Source organism: Colobus angolensis, unplaced genomic scaffold, assembly GCF_000951035.1.
Source record: "Colobus angolensis palliatus isolate OR3802 unplaced genomic scaffold, Cang.pa_1.0 Scaffold345, whole genome shotgun sequence".
NCBI classification, from domain to species: domain Eukaryota; kingdom Metazoa; phylum Chordata; class Mammalia; order Primates; family Cercopithecidae; genus Colobus; species Colobus angolensis.
This window is the reverse complement of record NW_012116766.1, coordinates 2,577,417-2,598,244: the sequence shown is the minus strand read 5'-3', so window position 1 is coordinate 2,598,244 and position 20,828 is coordinate 2,577,417. Positions and strand designations below refer to the sequence as shown.

Genomic DNA, 20,828 nt, shown 5'->3' with positions numbered 1-20,828 from the left:
AGAAGCTGCAGTAGTCTTTTTTGAGGAGTTGTTATTCCATGTTAACAATATTGGGTAGTACAATCAAGATATTTTTAGGATTTATGGCCTAGACTACATTGTAGAAATATTTCTGAAAGAGCATCAAGGAAAACCCAACTTCTAACTTGTAGTTGCAATATTAAGTTGAAATAGTTGAAAGTATTATAGTCCAAAAAACTTACTTCTGTTTTTTTCAAGTTAATTGTATATAATAGAGATAAGAATGTATGGTTTCAATAAAATCTCTAGAAAGTTCAGTGAAATAATCCCTAATTTCGCGAATAATGTCTTATATGTTGCAGTTCTGATAATACATAACTTAAATGCTTGTGATTATTTTAGGTGGAACCATATGCAGTTGCTGATATTCTAACCTTTTTGACCTATAAGCATAGCACTTTCATATGGTTTAATCTAATGGAAATAAAATTGCAACATTGGTGGTCATATCTTTCATGACTCAAACTAGACTCTAACGTTTATAGTATTGTATATGAGATAAATAGTTTTAGACAAATCAATCAACAAAATAGTAGTTATAGTAATTATTATTTATGATAGGAAATTTTTTAATGAAAATAATCAACTAGCTAGATCTAATGATGGGAAAGCAAAGACTTCAATGTTTGACTTCAGTGCTAATTTAAAACATTTATTAAATCTTAAGGAAATAAAGTATTTATGTTGAGTTTTAATCAAGATGTGATAATTAGAGAAGTAGCCCCATTTGTAAAACATTTACTTAATCTTACGTTTTTCAAGGATGAACTAGAAATGCAACAGGAGGAAGAAAATTTGCCATATGAAGAAGAGATTTACAAAGATTCTAGTACTTTTCTTAAGGTAAAATAAATAATTTTCAAATTTTGTAACTCATCACATTTAAGCTCTATACCTGAAAAGATTTTAAATACCTATTTGTCTTCAAGATATTTTTCAATTATTGAAGGATCATTGTTATGAAATAAAGATTATTTAAAATTACTCATGAAATAGTCTTCTGATATTTGGCTAATGTTAGATAAAGGTATATTAATATCAGTAGCTACTGAAAAGTAATAATTTTAGTCGTATTTTCAAATATTACTAATTTTTAAATCTATCAATTGACTGCATTTTGTATGACCTTGTAATAGAAAACAAAGTAGAGATAATTTATCTGCCATTACAGTGCATGTTACAAATTTAACTTTGTTTTTTAATTTAGGGAACACAGAGCTTAAATCCCCATAATGATTACTGCCAACATTTTGTAGACACTGGACATAGACCTCAGAATTTCATCAGGGATGTAGGTATGTCAGATTTGTTTGGAAAATGCTGTTGCTGACTCTCAATTACATGCATGTAATTTATCCACTTTGTGAATATTTCTAACAAAATTATTTTTCCCAGCTTGACGTCTTTTTTTTGTTCTCAGTGCTCCTGATATACCTTCTTTTTCTTTTCTTTTTCTTTCTTTCTTTTCTTTTCGTTTTTTGAGACAGAGCCTTGCTCTGTTGCCCAGGCTGGAGTGCAGTGGGGAGATCTTGGCTCACTGTAACCTCTGCCTCCCGGATTCAAGCGATTCTCCTGCCTCAGCCTCCCGAGTAACTGGGATTACAGGCACCTGCCACCACACCTGGATAATTTTTATATTTTTAGTAGAGACAAGGTTTCACCATGTTGGCCAGGTTGGTCTCAAACACCTGACCTTAGGTGATCTGCCTGCCTCGGCCTCCCAAAGTGCTGAGATTACAGGCGTAAGCCATTGCACCGGCCCGGTATACCTTCTTTTTCTGTCAATCAATATTACTATTTTTTTGTTTGTTTCTTTTTGGCTCCAGTTTGGTACTATGCCTATTCTTGCGTTTTAGACAGATTTATTGAGATAATACTTATATACTGTACAATTCACTCACTTAAAGAGTATAATTCAGTGTTTTTCTTTAATGTATCCACAGGGTTGTGCAACTATTACCACAATCTATATTAGAACATTTGCATCTCCCCTAAGGAAGCCCTGTACCCATTAGCAGTCAGTCCCCCATTTCCTCTCTCTCATCTACCCCTTCTCAGCCTTAGGTATCTACTGATCTACTTTATATTTCTATACATTTACCTATTTTGGACATTTCATGTAAATGAAATTATACAATGTGTGGTGGTTTGTCCCTGGCTTCTTTCACTTAGCCTGTTTTTAAGGGTCATTGATGTTGAAGCATGTGCCTGTAGTTCATGTTTTTAAATTGCCAAGTAATATGCAATTATATATGTTTACCTTTCTAACAACTACTCAAGTGTTTTTCCAGCAGCTGCACCATTTTACATTTTTTACTAACAATGTATGATGGTTCCAGTTTCTTCACATCTTGGGCACTTACTATTATCTGTTTTTTATGGTAGCCATCCTAGTAAGTGTGAAGTGGTATTTTATTGTAGTTTTGATTTGCATTTGCCTAGTGACTAATGATACTGAGCATCTTTTTATATGCTTATTGGCCATTTAAATATCTTTTTTAGAGAGATATCCTAATACTTTATGTATTTTTAAATTGTTTCACTGTCTTTTTACTGTTGAATAACAACAGTCTTATATATTCTCTTTGTGTGTGGGTGTGGGTGTGTATTTTTTACATATTCTGAGTACAAGTCTCTTATGTGATGAATAATTTGCAAATATTTTCTCGCATTCTGTGGGTCACTTTCTTGATAGTATATTTTGTAGCACAAACATTCTATTTTTGATATAATCAAATTTAGTTTTTCCTTTGTTACTTGGAAGCAACATTACTCTTGAAGTAGAGCAACCAATTTTAATGTTTTTGTAAGCAAAATGTAGATGTAGCATAAATATTTGTGGTTAAATTGTATAACCAGATTTAGATATAAACTGCTCTGCTCTTAGGATACCTGCCTCCCCAAGGCAAAGAAAACATACTTAGAAAGCTATTACAGATTGAGGAAAAGTTGTGCCTTCTGTTTTGTAGATGAGTAGAAGCTGACTCTGCTGTCTTGAAACTTGACTATAATAAAATCTTCAAATTCATTTTATTTGAAATGTGATCTGCAACCACTGATTGAGGAAGCTTTATAAACTCTTTTTCTTTTTTTCTTTGGTGTTAAAGTTACTAATATTTGTATTAATTTTTGGTTTTTAAATTAGGAAGTTCATATAATTTAAGTTGTTATAAATATGCTTCCTGTTTGGGAAGAAACACTTACTGTCTTTGCTTTGAATAACTATCCAAGAAATTAAGTACAAATCTTAATCAGGTTCTTTAGGAGAAGGTTTTTTTTTTTTTTTTTTTTTAGCTAAGAGGAAGGGGGGAAAATCACACAAGAAAGGTAGTTTTTTTGTTTTGTTTTTTTTCCCCTGAATGTTAAACTGGATGCTAGGGGTGATTGTTTAACTTAATAAATATGTGATTGAGTGGCTTATTGACTTGGACTGGGTTTTAGAACACCTGGATTTTTACTTGCATGTCATTAGTTATGAAATCTGCATGCATATTATTTAAAATTATTAGAAATTAAGCTTTCTTAAAAGATATGAGTCAAGTGGTGTATGTATTGTTTTGTTTTCTTGAAAGGGCTCATAACTTTTGAATTACTGATACTAACTTCAGTTGAGTTGAATTTAGAATTTACTATTTTTTCTACTCAGGTTTAGCTGACAGATTTGAAGAATATCCTAAACTGAGGGAGCTCATCAGGCTAAAGGATGAGTTAATAGCTAAATCTAACACTCCTCCTATGTAAGTGTTTTTATTCAATTACTGTTTATTCGCAACTCAGGCTTAAAATATCAATTTGTTTATCCTGTAACTTTTTTCTTTTTCCTAAATTCAACACTCATGTTAACATGCTTTATTACTCTGTTTCTTCTCTCTGCTTTTTTGTCTTTTAAAGACTGGGTCTCATTATGTTGCCCAGGCTTATGTCCATCTCCTGGGCTCAAGCAATCCTCCCACCTCGGCTGGACTACAGGCATTTCACTCCTGGCTCTATTTTTCTTTTTTGAGATGGATTCTCGCTCTGTTGCCCAGACTGCGGTGTGGAGAGCAGTCGCGTGATTTCGGCTCACTGTAACCTCCGCCTCCTGGGTTCAAGCGATTCTCATGCCTCAGCATTCTGAAGAGCTGGGATTACAGGCATGTACCACCATGCCTGGCTAATTTTTGGCACACACCACCATGCCTGGCTAATTTTTGTATTTTTAGTAGAGACGGGGTTTCACCATGTTGCCCAGGTTGGTCTCAAACTCCTGACCTCGGGTGATTTGCCCCCCTCAGCCTCAAAGTGCTGGGATTACAGGCGTGAGCCACCTCACCGAGCCCTATTTCTTCATTATAGCAAAAATGTTGATTTGAAACTCTGGTGCTGACTTCACAGTGGGCTCTCAGTTTTTTTTTCCAGCTTTTCAGATAATTTGCTTAAAGTGCTTCTAAATATTTTTTCTTCTTAAAAGTCATCCAAGCCAGGCACGGTGGCTCACGCCTCTAATCCCAGCACTTTGGGAGGCTGAGGCAGGTGGATCATCTGAGGTCAGGAGTTTGAGACCAGCCTGGCCAACATGCTGAAACCTCATCTCTACTAAAAATGCAAAAATTAGCTGGGCATGGTGGCACATGCCTGTAATCCCAGCTACTCAGGAGGCTGAGGCAGGAGAATCATTTGAACCTGGGAGGCAGAGGTTGCAGTGAGCTGAGATCGCTTGATTGCACTTTAGCCTGGATGACAGAATAAGAATCCATATTCTTGATAACTTACTTAAAATGCCTTTAAATGATATCTTGTCAAGTAATTTGTTTGTTAAAGGAAGCTTAGAAAGTGTAGATTCAGGAAAAGAAGAAAACAAATACTAATAACAGCTTAGCATTCTGAGATACTATTCTTAACAATTTGGAATATGATAATTCATTTTAACCTTGCTAAACAGAATAATATTTTCCTCAGAAATGTATATGAGATCTTTAAAATTGGAGAATTTAGCTTTAAATGTTTTGTACATTTAACGATATGATGACATGTGTTTTGGGCCAGGTGCGGTGGCTCACACCTGTAATCTCAGCACTTCGGGAGGCCGAGGTGGGTGGATCACGAGAGCAAGAGATTGAGACTGTGCTGGCCAACATAGTGAAACCCTGTCTCTACTAAAAATATGAAAGTTAGCTGGGTGTGGTAGCACATGCCTGTAGGGAGGCAGAGCTTGCAGTGAGCCGAGATTGTGCCACTGCACTCCAGCCTGGTGACAGAGTGAGACACTTTCTCAAAAAAAAAAAAAAGTATTCTGTAAGTCATAAGAAGCACCACAGAATGTCTTAGTATGTGGAGAGGAAGTCTAAGTATACTCTAATATTCGTCGTATTTTAAAATACACCTTTACTCGCTTGCTTATTTATTTATTTATTTACACAGAGACAGGGTCTCACTGTGTTGCCCAGGCTGGTCTCAAATTTCTGGGGTCAATCGATCCTCCCACCTTGACCTCCCAAAGTGTTGGTATTATAGGTATGAGTCACCATGCGTGGCCTAAAATATACCTTTAATGAGATGTTCAGGTGGGAAGATCACTTGAGCCCAGGAGTTTGAGGTTGTAGTACTCTATGATCAGGCCTGTGAATAGCCACTGCATTCATCCTGAGCAATATAGTGAGAACTTGTCTTAAAAAAAAAAAAAAAAAAAAAAAACCACGAAAACCCATTTACATTTAAAGCATTTTAAATTTAAATTTAAAATATTTTCATGCTTTGTGAAAATATCTTTTCAGTAAAGGCCAGTACTAACTTATATTAGGTAGCATGAAAAGACTCTTAATAGAAACATTTTTACTAATGAAAAAACTAATAAAAGAAAATTATATGAAAACTGTGTTTTAGGAGGAAGCATGTAAAGCTTACAGAGAAATGGATTTTCTAACTAAACAATTGAGAATAAAACAATATGACATTAGAAAATTCAGATGAGAATGGAAAGGGGTTCAGAGACACATCTGAGTATGGATTTTTAATATTGAGAGAAGAATATATTCTGGGTGTACATGGGGAATAATAGGAATTTTACTATGTAGTTTAATTATATTCATGACTTAAGAAAGATCACTGGTAGATGGTTTAAGTCTATACTGAAGAAAAAAAGACTCTCAATAAAAAGGCCTTTAATAATTAACTTACTGATTACTTTGTAAATAGTGTTTAGTAATAATGTTTAGTGATGTCTAAGACATTTCTTTCATTACCATCTGTTAAGGTACTTGAAAATCTTATTTAAAAAGCTTTTTTTAAAAAATCTCATTTTTTATGCTTTAATCAAATAGGTACTTACAAGCCGATATAGAAGCCTTTGACATCAGAGAACTAACACCCAAATTTGATGTGATTCTTCTGGAACCCCCTTTAGAAGAATATTACAGAGAAACTGGCATCACTGCTAATGAAAAGTGCTGGACTTGGGATGATGTATGATGAAACTTTCTACGTTGTAATGAATTATTTATTTTCAAATGAATATGTTTATTTGGTCAGAAAATGAGATAATAAATGTCATCCCTACTTTTGTAGGGATTATAAATATAGATTTATAGTGTAAATTATAGCTGAAGGTCCAAGGTATATTGACCAATATTACATTATCTTTAATTTAATTCTTCTTCTCGAGGCAGAAATTGAACATTGAGCAGATAATAAGCAAATAGGCTGTAGAAGACTTACAATTTTGGTCTTAGAGCCCTTGGCTATATAGCTAGAAAAGTTTAAAAACAGACGGAATTGGCCGGGCGCGGTGGCTCAAGCCTGTAATCCCAGCACTTTGGGAGGCCGAGACGGGTGGATCACGAGGTCAGGAGATCGAGACCATCCTGGCTAACACGGTGAAACCCCGTCTCTACTAACAAATACAAAAATCTAGCCGGGCGAGGTGGCGGGCGCCTGTAGTCCCAGCTACTCCGGAGGCTGAGGTAGGAGAATGGCGGGAACCCGGGAGGCGGAGCTTGCAGTCCGGCCACTGCACTCAGCCCCGGCGACTGACCGAGACTCCGTCTCAAAAAAAAAAAAAAAACAGACGGAATGACTCATAATTCATTCTGCATTTGATTAGTTTCAGTAAACATCAGAGTTTGTTTATATATATAAAAACATGATTTATACTCTTTAAACCATTTACAGTGTAGCAAAGTATGGATAAATAGCCTTTATGGACACATAATCACAATTTTGTTGATTAAATAATAGAGTCTTGCATAAGATGACATGAGAACAACTGACCAAGCCTGGGTAGATGGGACATATGAACACAGAGGAGGTGACACCTGAACAATAGAAATAGATTAGTTAGAATTAGTCAAGAAAGATGTGGGACGGGGCTTACAAGCACAAGGAACAACAAGAACAGAAGGGATGGAGGCAAATGACTATCTGGTTGTGGGGTGAAGGTCCAGTATGTAGGTTGGTATTGTTGGAACACAGATTGGGACTATCTTGAGGTGATGTGTCAGAAGTTTGGACTTTTATTCTGAAGACATTAATACGTCTTTGAAGAGTTTTAACCAGTTTAGTAAAAAGGTCAGATTGGTGTTTGGAAGCTGGGATAGAGTCTGGGAAAGAATTCTGGAAAAATGGCTGGGCGTGGTGGCTCATGCCTGTAATCCCAGCACTTTGGGAGGCGAGGCGGGTGGATCACGAGGTCTGGAGTTTGAGAGCAGCCTGATCAACATGGTGAAACCCCATCTCTACTAAAAATATAAAAATTAGCTGGGCGTGGTGGCACGCACCTGTTGTCCCAGCTACTTGGGAGGCTGAGGCAGGAGAATCGCTTGAACCTGGGAGGCAAAGGTTGCAGTGAGTCGAGATTGCGCCATTGTGCTCCAGCCTGAGCGACAGAGCAAGACTCCGTCTCAAAAAACAAAAAGAATTCTGGAAAAAGGAGAGCAATTAGAAGACTCCTTCTTAGAGTAATGTAATGCTGAGATGAAGGGACCCTGAATTAGGGTAAGAGTAGGCATGGAAAGAAGGTGATAACTTCGGTAATGTTTAGGAGGTAGATTTGGTAAAATTGAGTGATTGGGACGAGGGGAAGAGTTAAGGATAACTCATGGTCTCTATCTTGGGATAGGTGGGTTGAATTATCACCAACTGAGAGTGAGTTTCAGAAGACAAGCGGGATTAGAAAGGTTAAATAATATTGAATAAGTTGATTTCTAGGTATATGTGAGACATTCAAATGGAAGAGGTCATAGGAATAGAATATGAAACTCTTTAAGGACAGGCAGATCTGGTTTCAAAATACATATTATAGAGGATTATCACATAAAATCCATGCAAATAGATGAGTTTATCCTGGGATTGTGTCTCAGTATAAAAATGTGGACTGACAGTAAAACCTGGGAAAACATTTACAATTAAATACTACGTATAAAATAAATTTAAAAACGAGTTATTCAGTGATGAATGAAGAGAACCAGGAGAGTATGAATGTAATGGAAACCAAGGGAACAGTGAGTTTCGAGAGTGTAACTAGGAACGTCCTGCACTTCTAGAAAAGATGTGGGGCAAGGAAGGGACTGAAACTGGAAGACATGTTTCTTAGAAAACAGATGGGAGTCCTTGCATGTCCCTTTCTGAGTTAATGGTAGTTACTACTCTTAATCATATCTATTTTTCCAAGATTTACCTCTAACTCTTCCTCTTCCTTGAAGCTTTTCCTATTAGCTTTAATACTCCTAGCACTTTTATTTACATTTGTATGGCTCCTATAATGTAAAAGTTTTTCCCCTTCCCTGTTTAAAGTGTTACTTGTATTTATTGTTGAAAAATCAGAAAAGTGCACAGAATGTAGTATTTCTAAGACGTAAGATTAAAGACTTAATGCTCTTGATATTTATTGCAGATAAGTTTTCCAGATAGGTATAAATTTACATTCCTTTCAGTAGTGTTTAAGAATGTCTAGTTAACCATATCTTCATTAAAGTTGAATATTAATATTAAAAACCATTTTTTGTCAGTTTAATCAAAAGAAAAAATTTAAGCAATCTGATTATGTCCTTTATTAATAATTAGGCAGAACTTTGTTTTCTCTAACCAATCCATGAGGTTTCAGCAGTGAGGTACAAAGGCTTCAATTATATATAATAAACTAATACAGTTTTTAAAATAAAGAAATTCTATTTTATATGCAGATTCTTGATTTCAGTTTAATTTCACTGTACTTCAGCTCTGGCTGGCATATTGAAAAATTTTGTCTGGCCCCAGAGCCCTAAGCTCTTTAACTTTTATGAGATATTATCCTAAAGAAAGTGCCAGTAATTAATGTAATAACAAAATGTAAATAAGAAAAGTGTTTGGGTTTCACAGGTATTCTTTTTCATGGTAGAGGGGTCAGTAGTGGTCATTGTGTTTTACTTAAGAACACAAGCATTTAATCAAAGTACCAACACTTAACTTTTAGAATTAGTGTCAAAAGAGAATAATTTTTTTTTTTTTTTAGCATTTCAGACTTTAAGTAGTAATTGTAGGAAAATATGCATATTGATTTATTGAGAAGTTCTTCTGTAGATACTGGATATCACAGTCCTCCCGAAACATTTATTGCTATATTTTATTTTAATTTTGTCCCTAACTTTGGGCTCAGTTAAGTGCTTCATTCTTTTTCAGTAAATGATAAAACATTGCTGGAGAATCTCTCTCAAGCTCCATCTTAAAAGATTCCATAATTCTATAGCTCTTGTTTCCTATAAGCTCTTTCCATATAAAAGCAAGTGTATATATGTGTACATGAGCACACGTGTGTATGTTGTTTGTATATAAAGTAACAAAACAATAGAACAAGTAATTTTAAGGATAATGTTTATTTTCTATTATAGTTCCTAATGGAAACTAATACACTTAAAGAACACATCTATCCTAATCTTAATTGTTGTTCTTTTGGATTTAGGATGAATGGGAAACAAAATACTTTTATGCAATATTGTTTTGATTTCTTACAGATTATGAAGTTAGAAATTGATGAGATTGCAGCACCTCGATCATTTATTTTTCTCTGGTGTGGTTCTGGGGAGGGGCTGGACCTTGGAAGAGTGGTAAGATGGTGCTTTTATAAAGTGGATTTTTAAATTAATAAGAAAAAAATACAACAGTGTGTTGCATAGGATGTTTGAAAGTGGATGTTATTTTTTCCTTTGTTTCTTAAATAATTCTAAAATACTGAGAAAAAAAATTTCCAGAAAAGAACGTAAGAAAGGCAATACTTGTAAGTTAGTTAACCAGCACTAGGGATAAATGTGTAGCTCTTCCAAAAGACGCTTCATTACAAGTACAGGAAGAGAACAGCTTAAAGATTTGAAACTCCAAATTATACCTCAAAAATGAGCTGCTTGGTGTCATTTACAATTCTTTATGAGTAGCTAAAAAGTATTCTATGAGTAGCTGAAAGTATTCAGGAGCTTTGGCACCTGAAATCCAAATGGAAGTCAAATAAAATTGGAAAAGTAACACAGCATATGGAAGACATGAATGAATGAGAAAGAAGTTATAATACCTGAACTTATTTTAAGTATCTAATATTTAATTGTATTTCAGAGCTTTTTTTATTTATTTTAATGAATGAGAAAGAAGTTATAATACCTGAACTTATTTTAAGTATCTAATATTTAATTGTATTTCAGAGCTTTTTTTATTTATTTATTTTTGTATTGGAGGTTTTTTTTTTTTCTTTTTTCTTTTTCTTTTTTTTGAGACAAGGTACTAACTCTATTGCCCAGGCTAGAGTGCAGTGGCACAGTCGTGGCTTACTGCAGCCTCAACCTCCTGGACTCAAGCAGTTTTCCCACCTCAGCCTCCTAATAGCTGGGACCACAGGCACAACACTACCCCTGGCTAATTTTTTTTAGTATTTGCAGAGATTAGGTCTTTTTATGTTGCCCAGGCTGGCCTCAAACTCCTAGGCTCAAGGGATCCTCCCACCTCAGCCTCCCAAAGTGTTGGGATTACAGGCATGAGCCACCATTCCTGGGCCTCATTGGCCCTGGCCAAAAGGAACAAAATAATATATATGCTGTTCTAAACAAGAATAACAATATTATGACTAGGTATCAGGAGTCTTAATTTTGCTCTCAATTTGTCTGCTATGCAACAGTAAGACTTTGGGCAAAAACATACTCTTGAGGGTCTCAGTTTTGTCACATTTTATTGGTTGACACTTTTCATTTTTATGACATATTACTTACTATACACCAAACTATCTCATTTAATCATTCCAGTTTGGGGAGGTATCCATTTGACAGTTGAAAAGTTTAAGTAGGATTATATGAGATAACAAGTATGATTATATGGAAATAAGATTGTGCCCAAATTCTGAAATTCTACAATTACTTTATATTCTTTATATAAATAGTAAGGCTGTTGGGTAACATCACTGCTTCTATTATTTATTAACTCCAAGGTAGACTATAACTGTATTTCAGTTGAATATCTCCATTTTTTTGGCGGTGGCTCTTCAAGATGCTATAGAAAAGTAAGAGCGAAACATATGTTTTTATAGGTATATTAGTATTTACTTTAACTTTAATATCTGACTTTGATCTTTCATCTCTCATTCCCCAAATTAGATTGAAAATTATTAGGAGATTTTTATTTTTTATTTTTTTCCTTTTGAGACAGAGCCTTGCTTTGTTGCCCATGCTGGAGTGCAGTGGTGCTATCTTAGCTCACTGTAAAACCCTGCCTCCCAGTTGCAACGATTCTCCTGCTTCAGCCTCCTGAGTAGCCATCCAGGAGGTTTTTATCTTATTTGCTTATGCAGCAGTTTATCATACTGGTGAGAGTTTGGCGAAAAATGATTTAAGATTTAAAAAAATAATTCAGCATGAGAAATACTCATGAGCTTTTGATAAATTAGTGGATTAGAATTTATCTAATTCTAGGCCGAGGTAGAATTTAGGTCATAGTGATGTTAATGACACCTGGTGCAAAGTAAATATTTAGTAACAGGAACACATATTGATCTTGATTTTGGAGATTTTAAAATAAAACTCTCCTGGATGCAGTGGCTCATATCTGTCATCCCAGCACTTTGAGAGACAGAGGCGGGCAGATCACTTGAGGCCAGGAGTTCAAGACCAGCCTGGCCAACATGGTGAAACCCCATCTCTACTAAAAATACAAAAATTAGCGTGGCATGGTGGCACATGCTTGTGGTCCCAGCCACTTGGGAAGCTGAGGCATGAGAATTGCTTGAACCTGGGAGGCGGAGGTTGTAGTGAGTGAAGATTACACCACTAAACTCCAGCCTGGGTGAGACTCCGTCTCTAAATAAATTAATTAATTAATAAAATAAAATAAAATTCTAAGTTTCATTTTGATTGTTATCTTACATTACCCAATAAGCATTCCTGAAAAGTGTATGTTTTATACTCTACTATATCTTTTTGTTGTTGTTGTTCAGGGGGACCTCCCAACAGGATTTCCTGTGGTGGAAAGGAAGCTTGTTGGAAAGTTTTTTTTTTTTTTTTTTAATTATACTTTAAGTTCTGGGATACATGTGCAGAACATGCAGGTTTGTTATGTAGGTATACATGTGCCATGGTGGTTTGCTGCACCCATCAACCTGTAATCTACATTAGATATTTCTCCTAATGCTATCCCTCCCCTAGTCCCCAACCCCCCTCTACTATATCTTTATATGTACTTGATCATCATACCAGCAATACTGTACTTATTTATTTATTTTTCCCTCCTTTACTCTTAAGTTGATGGGAATAGGGACTGTGTCTTATTCATGTTTTTATTCCCAGCAGCTACGCAGCACTAGCATATGGTAGACTTTCAGATGTCACTGTGAGCAATCATTTAGCTGGTATTTGTTTTATGTTAATGTATAACAGCTTCTAGGTCATTAAGGTTCACATGTCTATTTTCTAGATTATGTAGAGATGAAAGTACCATTTTACCCAACAAAGAGATACATGTAGCAATTTTAAGTTTGAACATTTTTACAGTTGTATTAAATACAGAAATAAGGTTTTATAAGACTCTCATTTGAAGTTAGCATTTAGAAAATTTTCAACGGTGTATAACTTTGTCAGAGAATAGAATATTGAGGTGGTGGGAATCAAATTGTGTTTTGGATTATTTTGTGATTACAGAAGGTCTGAGTGCTTACAGTTTAAAACCCCGTGTCCATTGATGACAATAGAATGTCGGATTGGGAGATGATGTAGTCCTTTCTATGTTTTGATATTTAACTATATATGTGACGTTGATATCCAAAAGATATATGTATTCCGTATTATGGCTATATATTTAAAAACTAGCGTTTCTTTTTATATTCTACACTGAAACAAAATTACCTTGAAACCTTGGAATGTAGTGTCTGAAGCCTCTAGAAAGTTTGTTTTTTAATGCTAGTTGGTTATTGTAAGTATTGTTTATTTCTTTAAGTTAAGGGTTTCTGTTTAAAATTCTTTTGTTTCTAGTGTTTACGAAAATGGGGTTACAGAAGATGTGAAGATATTTGTTGGATTAAAACCAATAAAAACAATCCTGGGAAGACTAAGACTTTAGATCCAAAGGCTGTCTTTCAGAGAACAAAGGTATTGCCTTTACTAATTTGTTTTTTTTTAATTTTCATGGTTTTCTCTCAAGCTTTTCCAAATCACTATATACTGTTTAATTAACTTTAGTAAAAAGGTCCTTTTCTTAGACTTGTAAAGATAGCATTGAGCATTACAGGAATACATCCAAATTAGTTTTAAAATGTTTTATTCATTATCTTAGATCAACCCCACCATGCTAAAAAGGGGAGTATATATTCCTCTATGTCCTAAATGCCATATTTCTATTAGATAAAGGCTTTTGATCACACTGACCCGCAAAATTTTTCTAGGTTCAGAAAGAAGAGAGAGCCGCAAAACTCTAGCTGGCCAGCTTAGAGACGTATTTCTGTCTTCTTTCCTTCTTTTTCCTTTACAAGAACCCCTGAGAACTTCTGTTTCTTGTGACTCTGCCTTGCTAGTATCAGGTTTTAACAGTTTTCATTCTTTACTTTTTAGGGAGCCACTGGTGGGAGGGTCTTTCTTATTAAGTCTTTTTGGACTGGAATCATGCCTAGGTAATGAAGCCTCTGTAAAAATCCCAAGACAGAGGTTGGAGAGCTTCTGGGTTGGTGAACCTGTGGAGTTTCTGGGACTGTGGTCCACTTGGAGAGGGCACAGCAGCTCCATGCCCTATGCACCATACTTTTCATTATGTATCTCTTCCATCTGGTTGTTTTGAGTTGTATCCTTTTATAATAAATAGATCACAGTAAGTAAAGAGCTTTCTTGAATTCCTTGAGTTGTTCTAGCAAATGATCTAACTCGAGGAAGAGGTCATGGGAACCTCTGTTTTATAGCCAGTTGGTCAGAAGCACAGGTGACAGTCTGGACTTGTGATTAGTATCTGAAGGTGGGGCAATCTTGTGGTTCTCAGCCCTTGACCTGTGGGGTCTGCACTAACTAACAGATAGTGTCAGAATTGAATTGAATGTGTTGATGAAGAAATGAAGAATTGCTTGGTATGGGAAAAATCCATACATCTGGGATCAGAAATGAAGTATTCTGAAAATATTGAGTGTTGTAAGTGAGAGTGTAGAAAAGAGTTTTTCTATTTACATGGCAGTCTTTCCTCATCCAGAGATCCATGTTTTCCTGTTGTTTTGTTGCCCATAGAACTGTATCTCACCAGAAATGGTGGCTCACTTCTGTAATCCCTGCACTTTGGGAGGCCGAGGTAGGTAGATCACCTGAGCCCAGGAATTTGAGACCAGCCTGAGCAACATGACGAGACCCTGTCTTTACAAAAAATTTAAAAATTAGCCAGGTGTGGTGGTATGTTCCTGTGGTCCCAGCTACTTGGGAGGCTGAGGCAGGGGAATCACTTGAGCCCAGGAGATCAAGGCTGCAGTGAGCTGAGATCGTGCCACTGTACTCCAGCCTGGGTGACAGAGTGAGACCCAGTCTCAAAAAAAAGAGAAACTGTATCCCAAAGATTTGGAGAAATGAGGATTGTTTTAGAATTGAGGACATCAATGTAAAAGGTTTTGGAATGACTGTTGATTAAAAGAGATTAATTGGTCTGCTCTTGTTATTTAGGAACACTGCCTCATGGGGATCAAAGGAACTGTGAAGCGTAGCACAGATGGGGACTTCATTCATGCTAATGTTGACATTGACTTAATTATCACAGAAGAACCTGAAATTGGCAATATAGAAAAACCTGTAGAAATTTTTCATATAATTGAGCATTTTTGTCTTGGTAGAAGACGCCTTCATCTATTTGGAAGAGATAGTACAATTCGACCAGGTAGGACCTCAGTTAAAACAACAACTTCATAATCCTTTGGGTTGTGCATGTCAGGAAATAGGACACGGTGCTATGTAAAATAAAGTTCTTATGCATTTGATTCCTTTTCTTGCTGTACTTCAAATATGAACAGTTTCAGGTCCACAGCAAAATTGAGAGGAAGGCACAGAGACTTTCCATATACCTTCTGCCCCCACACATGCAAAACCTTTCCAGTTATCAATATCTCCCACCAGAGTGGTACATTTGTTACAAATGATGAACCTACATTGACACGTCATAATCACTCAAAGTCCATGGTTTTACATTAGGATTCACTCTTGGTGTAGTAATTCTGTGAGTTTGGACAAATGTATAATGACATCTATCCACCATTATAGGATCATACTCAATAGTTTCACTGTCCTAAAAATCCTCCATGCTCCACTTATTCATCCCTACCCACAACCCGTGACAACCACTTATCTTTTTACTGTCTCCATAATTTGACTTTGTCAGAATGTTATATAGTTGGAATTGTATAGTATGTAGCTTTTTTAGATTGGCTTCTTTCATTTGGTAATTGGCATTTAAGATTTCTGTATTCCTTTTCATGGTTTGATAGGTCATTTCTTTTTAGTGCCGAATAATATTCCATTGGATGTACCACAGTTTATGTATCCATTTACCTACTGAAGGACATCTTCCAAGTTTTGGCAGTTATGAATAAGCTACAGTGGAAATCTGTGTACAGGTTTTTGTGTGGTCATAAGTTTTCAGCTCCTTTGGGTAAATGCCAGGGAGCACAAATGCTGGATTGTATGGTAAGAATATGTTTAATTTTGTAAGAAACTGCCACGACTGTCTTCTGAAGTGTATGTACCATTTTGCATTTCCACCGGCAGTGAGAGTTCCTATTGCTCCGCATCCTCACCAGCATTTGGTGTTGTCAGTGTTCAGGATTTTGGCAATTTTAGTGCGTGTGTAGTGGTATCATGTTGTTTTAATTTGCGTTTTTCTGATGGTGTATGATGTAGAACATCTTTTCGTACGCTTATTTGCTATCTGTATGCCTTTTTTGGTGAGATGTCTTTTAAGGTCTTTGGCCCGTTTTTTATTTCGCTGTTTGTTTTCTTATTGTTGACGTTTAAGAGTTACTTGTATATTTTGGAGAATAGTACTTTATCAGATTTGTTTTTTGCAAATATTTTCTCCTATTCGGTGACTGTCTTCTCATTGCCTTGTTGCATGTTTATTTTTATTTTATTAATTTGTTTTCTAATTTTCTTTCTACTTTCTTTGGATTTGCTTGCTGTCTTTCTATCTGAAGTATTTTTAGATTGATATTCAGGTTAGGGGTAAGGTTTAATTTTGTACTTGTAAACTACTAGTATAAAAAGAAAGAAATTGAATAGGCAAGAGTTTCAAGAAAGAAACTCTTGCAAAAATTTAGTATTAGCTACATTAAAATAAGGAAGAACAATCTGATTGATAGAAGTATAGGTGTTTGGGAGTTAGCCATATAAATAATAGTATGTGCAATTGAGAGTCTGTTCAAGAGACCTTAATTTATGGCCAGGCACTCTGGCTTACGCCTGTAATCCCAGCACTTTGGGAGGCTGGGGTGGGCAGATCACTTGAGGTCAGGAGTTTGAGACCAGCCTGGGCAACATGGTGAAATCTTGTCTCTACTAAAAATACAAAAATTAGCTGGATGTGGTGGTGTGTGCCTGTAATGTCAGCTATTTGGGAGGCTGAGGCGGAAGAATCGCTTGAACCTGGGAGGCGGAGGTTGCAGTAAGCCGAGATTGTGCCACTGTACTCCAGCCAGGGTGGCAGAGTAAGACTCTGCCTCAAAAAAAGAAAAAAAAGACCTTAGTTTATTAAGTTGCTCCTCAAATACACTTCTTCCTCAAGGAAATAGCCTAAGGTATTTCACATATACCTTAGGAATACCGTTTACCATTGTGTTAAAATAAAAGTTTACAGATAACTGTGAGTCAAATACACTCCGAAGCCAGACAATTTTTTTTTTTTTTTTGAGACAAGGTCTCACTCTGTGGTCCAGGCTGGAGTGCAGTGGCACGATCTTGGTTCACTGCAACCCCTGCCTCCTGGGTTCAAGTGATTCAGCCTCCTGAGTAGCTGGGACTACCGGTGTGTGCCACCACGCCTGGCTAATTTTTTTGTATGTTTATTAGAGACGAAGTTTCACCATGTTGGCCAAGCTGGTCTCAAACTCCTGACCCAAGTGATCACCCGCCTCGGCCTTCTAAGTGCTGGGATTACAAGTGTGAGCCATGACACCCAAGCCAGACTATTTTAAACTTTACTCTGTTCTTAGTAATACCTTTCAAATTTCTAGTAAAACACAATATTGCAGTGCAGAATTTGGAAGAGAGGGGAGTCCCTTGGACTTCTACAGCCAGTTTACTCTGCAAAGATTTCCATGTTTTATGTAAGAGACAATATAGCAAGGGAGACAGAGTATTAGTTATTTTTATTATATCTTTAAATTTTGTTTGTTATTGTTTGTGGTGTTGTGTTCCATAATGCCACAAACGTGCCAAAAAATAAACTAGGAGGCAGCAAATAAAAATCTCATAGATTTAATAGTCAGTGAGAGCCCACAGGTGTGGAATGTGCTTCTTGATCATGGTATCTGTCAGGTCATACAGAAAAGGCACAGTATAATTGACCTTTTTTTCTTCAACTGTTATAAATCTTATTGTATTTGTGTACTGTTAGAAACTAAAAATGTTTTAAAAAACAATGAACTAAGTATTGTACAGAAATGGCTACTGTATTTTAGAATGTGATCCTAGTGAAATATTTTTCATTTTATAGCTTTTTATGATGCATCTGCTTTTCTAAGAAATAACCTAAGGATGATGGGGCAGCTATATTATAACCCTAATTTTGCTGATAAATAACCTAATTCTTAGGGATAATTGGACCTGTCCCAAATAATGCTGTATCTCTTGTAATGCTCCAGAGGCATATTTTCAGGGACCCTTGCAAAGGACATGTCTATAAGAGTCACCACACCCAAAGAACCCCAAAGCATGGTGTCTGTATTGGGTATTTATAGTTAATTTTGTAGTTCCTTCTATTCTAGAGATGGTTTAATTAATCAGAAAATATCCTTATTAGAAGCAGAGCTGTCTAGCAATATAATTGACAAAATAGCTTTTTACCTACAGAAGTATAATGTGCAGTGGAGATTCTGAGAAAGAAGAAATAATTTTCATTTTATATTTGAGTTGGATGTTGAAGGGTGGGATTTTTAACAGGTTGACAGGTTAGAAAAGAAAATAATATGAGCACAAAAATAGGGGTTAGTATAGAAGAAGTTACTATAGTAGTTCATTGTTTTATTTAGAGGTTCATGAAAAGCATTAATGAGAAGTGTTATTGGAAAGTTCATTCAGCCATCATTGTAAAAGATCTTATATTTCATATTTATGAATTTGGGCTTTGTGGAAACAGTTGGAAGGTTTTTGAGCAGAGAAGTGACATGTTTTAAGCTTTGCTTTAGGTTTTCCACTTTTAGAGGGAGGAGAAGCTATAGGTTATAGATCATTACAGTATATATGTATGTCTGTGACACGTGTTATATGGTAGGGTATTGACCTTGTTTAAAAAACGGGGGGGGGGACCTTAAATTTGAGTGTGGCAGTAGAAATGGAAAGATAGGAATGAGTAGGAGTAACATGGTAGTGGTTAAATTTCTCAGACCTATCAACTGAGAATATTTTCTAGTTAGCAAGTGTAGAGCAAAAGTTGGCTCCAAGATTTTAATCAGAAAAGCACCATTTACATAAATAGGAAGATTATATATAATTTATTACAGTTTCACTAAACCCAAACTCAGTGTAATGTATAGGATTTTTTTTCTCTAAGTTCTATTCTCACAAAAGATAGGACATGGATGGGGAAATGAAGAGGATATATTACAAAAAATTACAGTCTAGAAGGAAAACCAAGATACGTACCTGTGAAATCTTTAAAACATGACCACAGTTAAGTGCTATTCTGTATAAGATATCAATATTGGATACTGGATGAATGATGGGGACATCTTTAAGAATGCATTGGGGATTTGAACTAGCTTCTAAAGAATTAATAATAGAAGAGAGAATTGCAAATAAAAAGTATAATCTTTGTTTCCTCCATTGCAGGCTGGCTCACAGTTGGACCAACACTTACAAATAGCAACTACAATGCGGAAACATATGCATCCTATTTCAGTACTCCTAATTCCTACTTGACTGGTTGTACAGAAGAAATTGAGAGACTTCGACCAAAATCACCTCCTCCCAAATCTAAATCTGACCGAGGAGGTGGAGCTCCCAGAGGTGGAGGAAGAGGTGGAACTTCTGCTGGCCGTGGACGAGAAAGAAATCGATCTAACTTCCGAGGAGAAAGAGGTGGCTTTAGAGGGGGCCGTGGAGGAGCACACAGAGGTGGCTTTCCACCCAGATAATTGTTGAAGACATTGAACCTATTCATCCTCCTCTAACCTTCTTTATTGTAATTAAATTTCAAGTGGGAGACTTAACTTTAGAACTCACTTCCAGCTTGCACTTTGCTTTAATTTCTCTGAGCTGCAGGAATGTCTTAGCCAGCCTCGCTTGCAGTTGTCACAAACACTGTCTAGTTTTTTTTTCAGGATGAATGAATAATCCTGCCTTTTGTTATGTGCATGAACAGAATGGAACAATTCAAGTAGCTTCATCTTCAGAGACTGAATTTATTCTGATAGACTTCAACTAATTACAAAGGATTTTGCTAATTTTGGGGAATAAATAATGGAAAAAGATCCAGTCTGTGGTATCATGCTAGTGCTGACAGGAGTTGGTAATGCACATCCTGTCACTGCTGCTATAGCAAATGGGGAGCTGTTTGGGGCCTTGATAGAATAGGGTTGGAACAGATGGTAAGCTTCTGTCAGGGTTTTAACATTTTCTTGATGAAACAATAAAAAGAGGTGAGCTTTTTTCTTCTTTTTTTTGAGTTTTAAATAAACTCAGATATAATTTGAATACTGAAGAAATTAAGAGACTTTGAACAAAATCACCTCTTCTCAAATTTAAATCTGATAGGGGAGGTGGAGATTCCAGGGATGGGTGAAAGAAGAGATGGAACTTAGTAGGCAGACTTTAAAAAAAAAAGTTCATCATCGTAATCTCAATTTTGTGGCTACGACTCCTAATCATGCTTCCTAAGAAGCAAAGGAGAACAAATATTCATGTGCTAGATAACACTCTGGTGTGGACTTGAACTGGGATTGACCTTAAATTTTATATTCCTCAAATAAAAGAGAGGCAACAACAAGGCACCTCATTATCAGATGCTTGGTTTAAACATTTTGGGACTAAAATACTTGGTGATGAAATGACATACACCTTTAAACTTCTTATGGAGATAGTTTAATGTAAAACCAACTATAGAAAACCCTCAGCTTAAGGATACAGCTTGGAAATTGGAACTGCTGTTGCCTTTTATTAAAA

The 20,828-nt window shown here is 36.0% G+C and overlaps 1 protein-coding gene across 1 annotated transcript in view; it reads left to right on the top strand.

Moving 5' to 3' along the window:
- METTL14 (methyltransferase like 14) overlaps positions 1–20,135 on the top strand; it is a 25,540-nt gene extending 5,405 nt beyond the window's left edge. The window contains exons 4-11 of the mRNA XM_011952715.1: positions 784–864; positions 1,229–1,316; positions 3,668–3,758; positions 6,321–6,462; positions 9,984–10,076; positions 13,470–13,586; positions 15,126–15,336; positions 19,497–20,135. Of these exons, the coding sequence (XP_011808105.1) occupies positions 784–864; positions 1,229–1,316; positions 3,668–3,758; positions 6,321–6,462; positions 9,984–10,076; positions 13,470–13,586; positions 15,126–15,336; positions 19,497–19,801 (1,128 nt within the window). The 3' untranslated portion in view covers positions 19,802–20,135. The remainder of the gene's footprint in view (positions 1–783; positions 865–1,228; positions 1,317–3,667; positions 3,759–6,320; positions 6,463–9,983; positions 10,077–13,469; positions 13,587–15,125; positions 15,337–19,496) is intronic.
- The last annotated feature ends 693 nt before the right edge of the window (positions 20,136–20,828 follow it).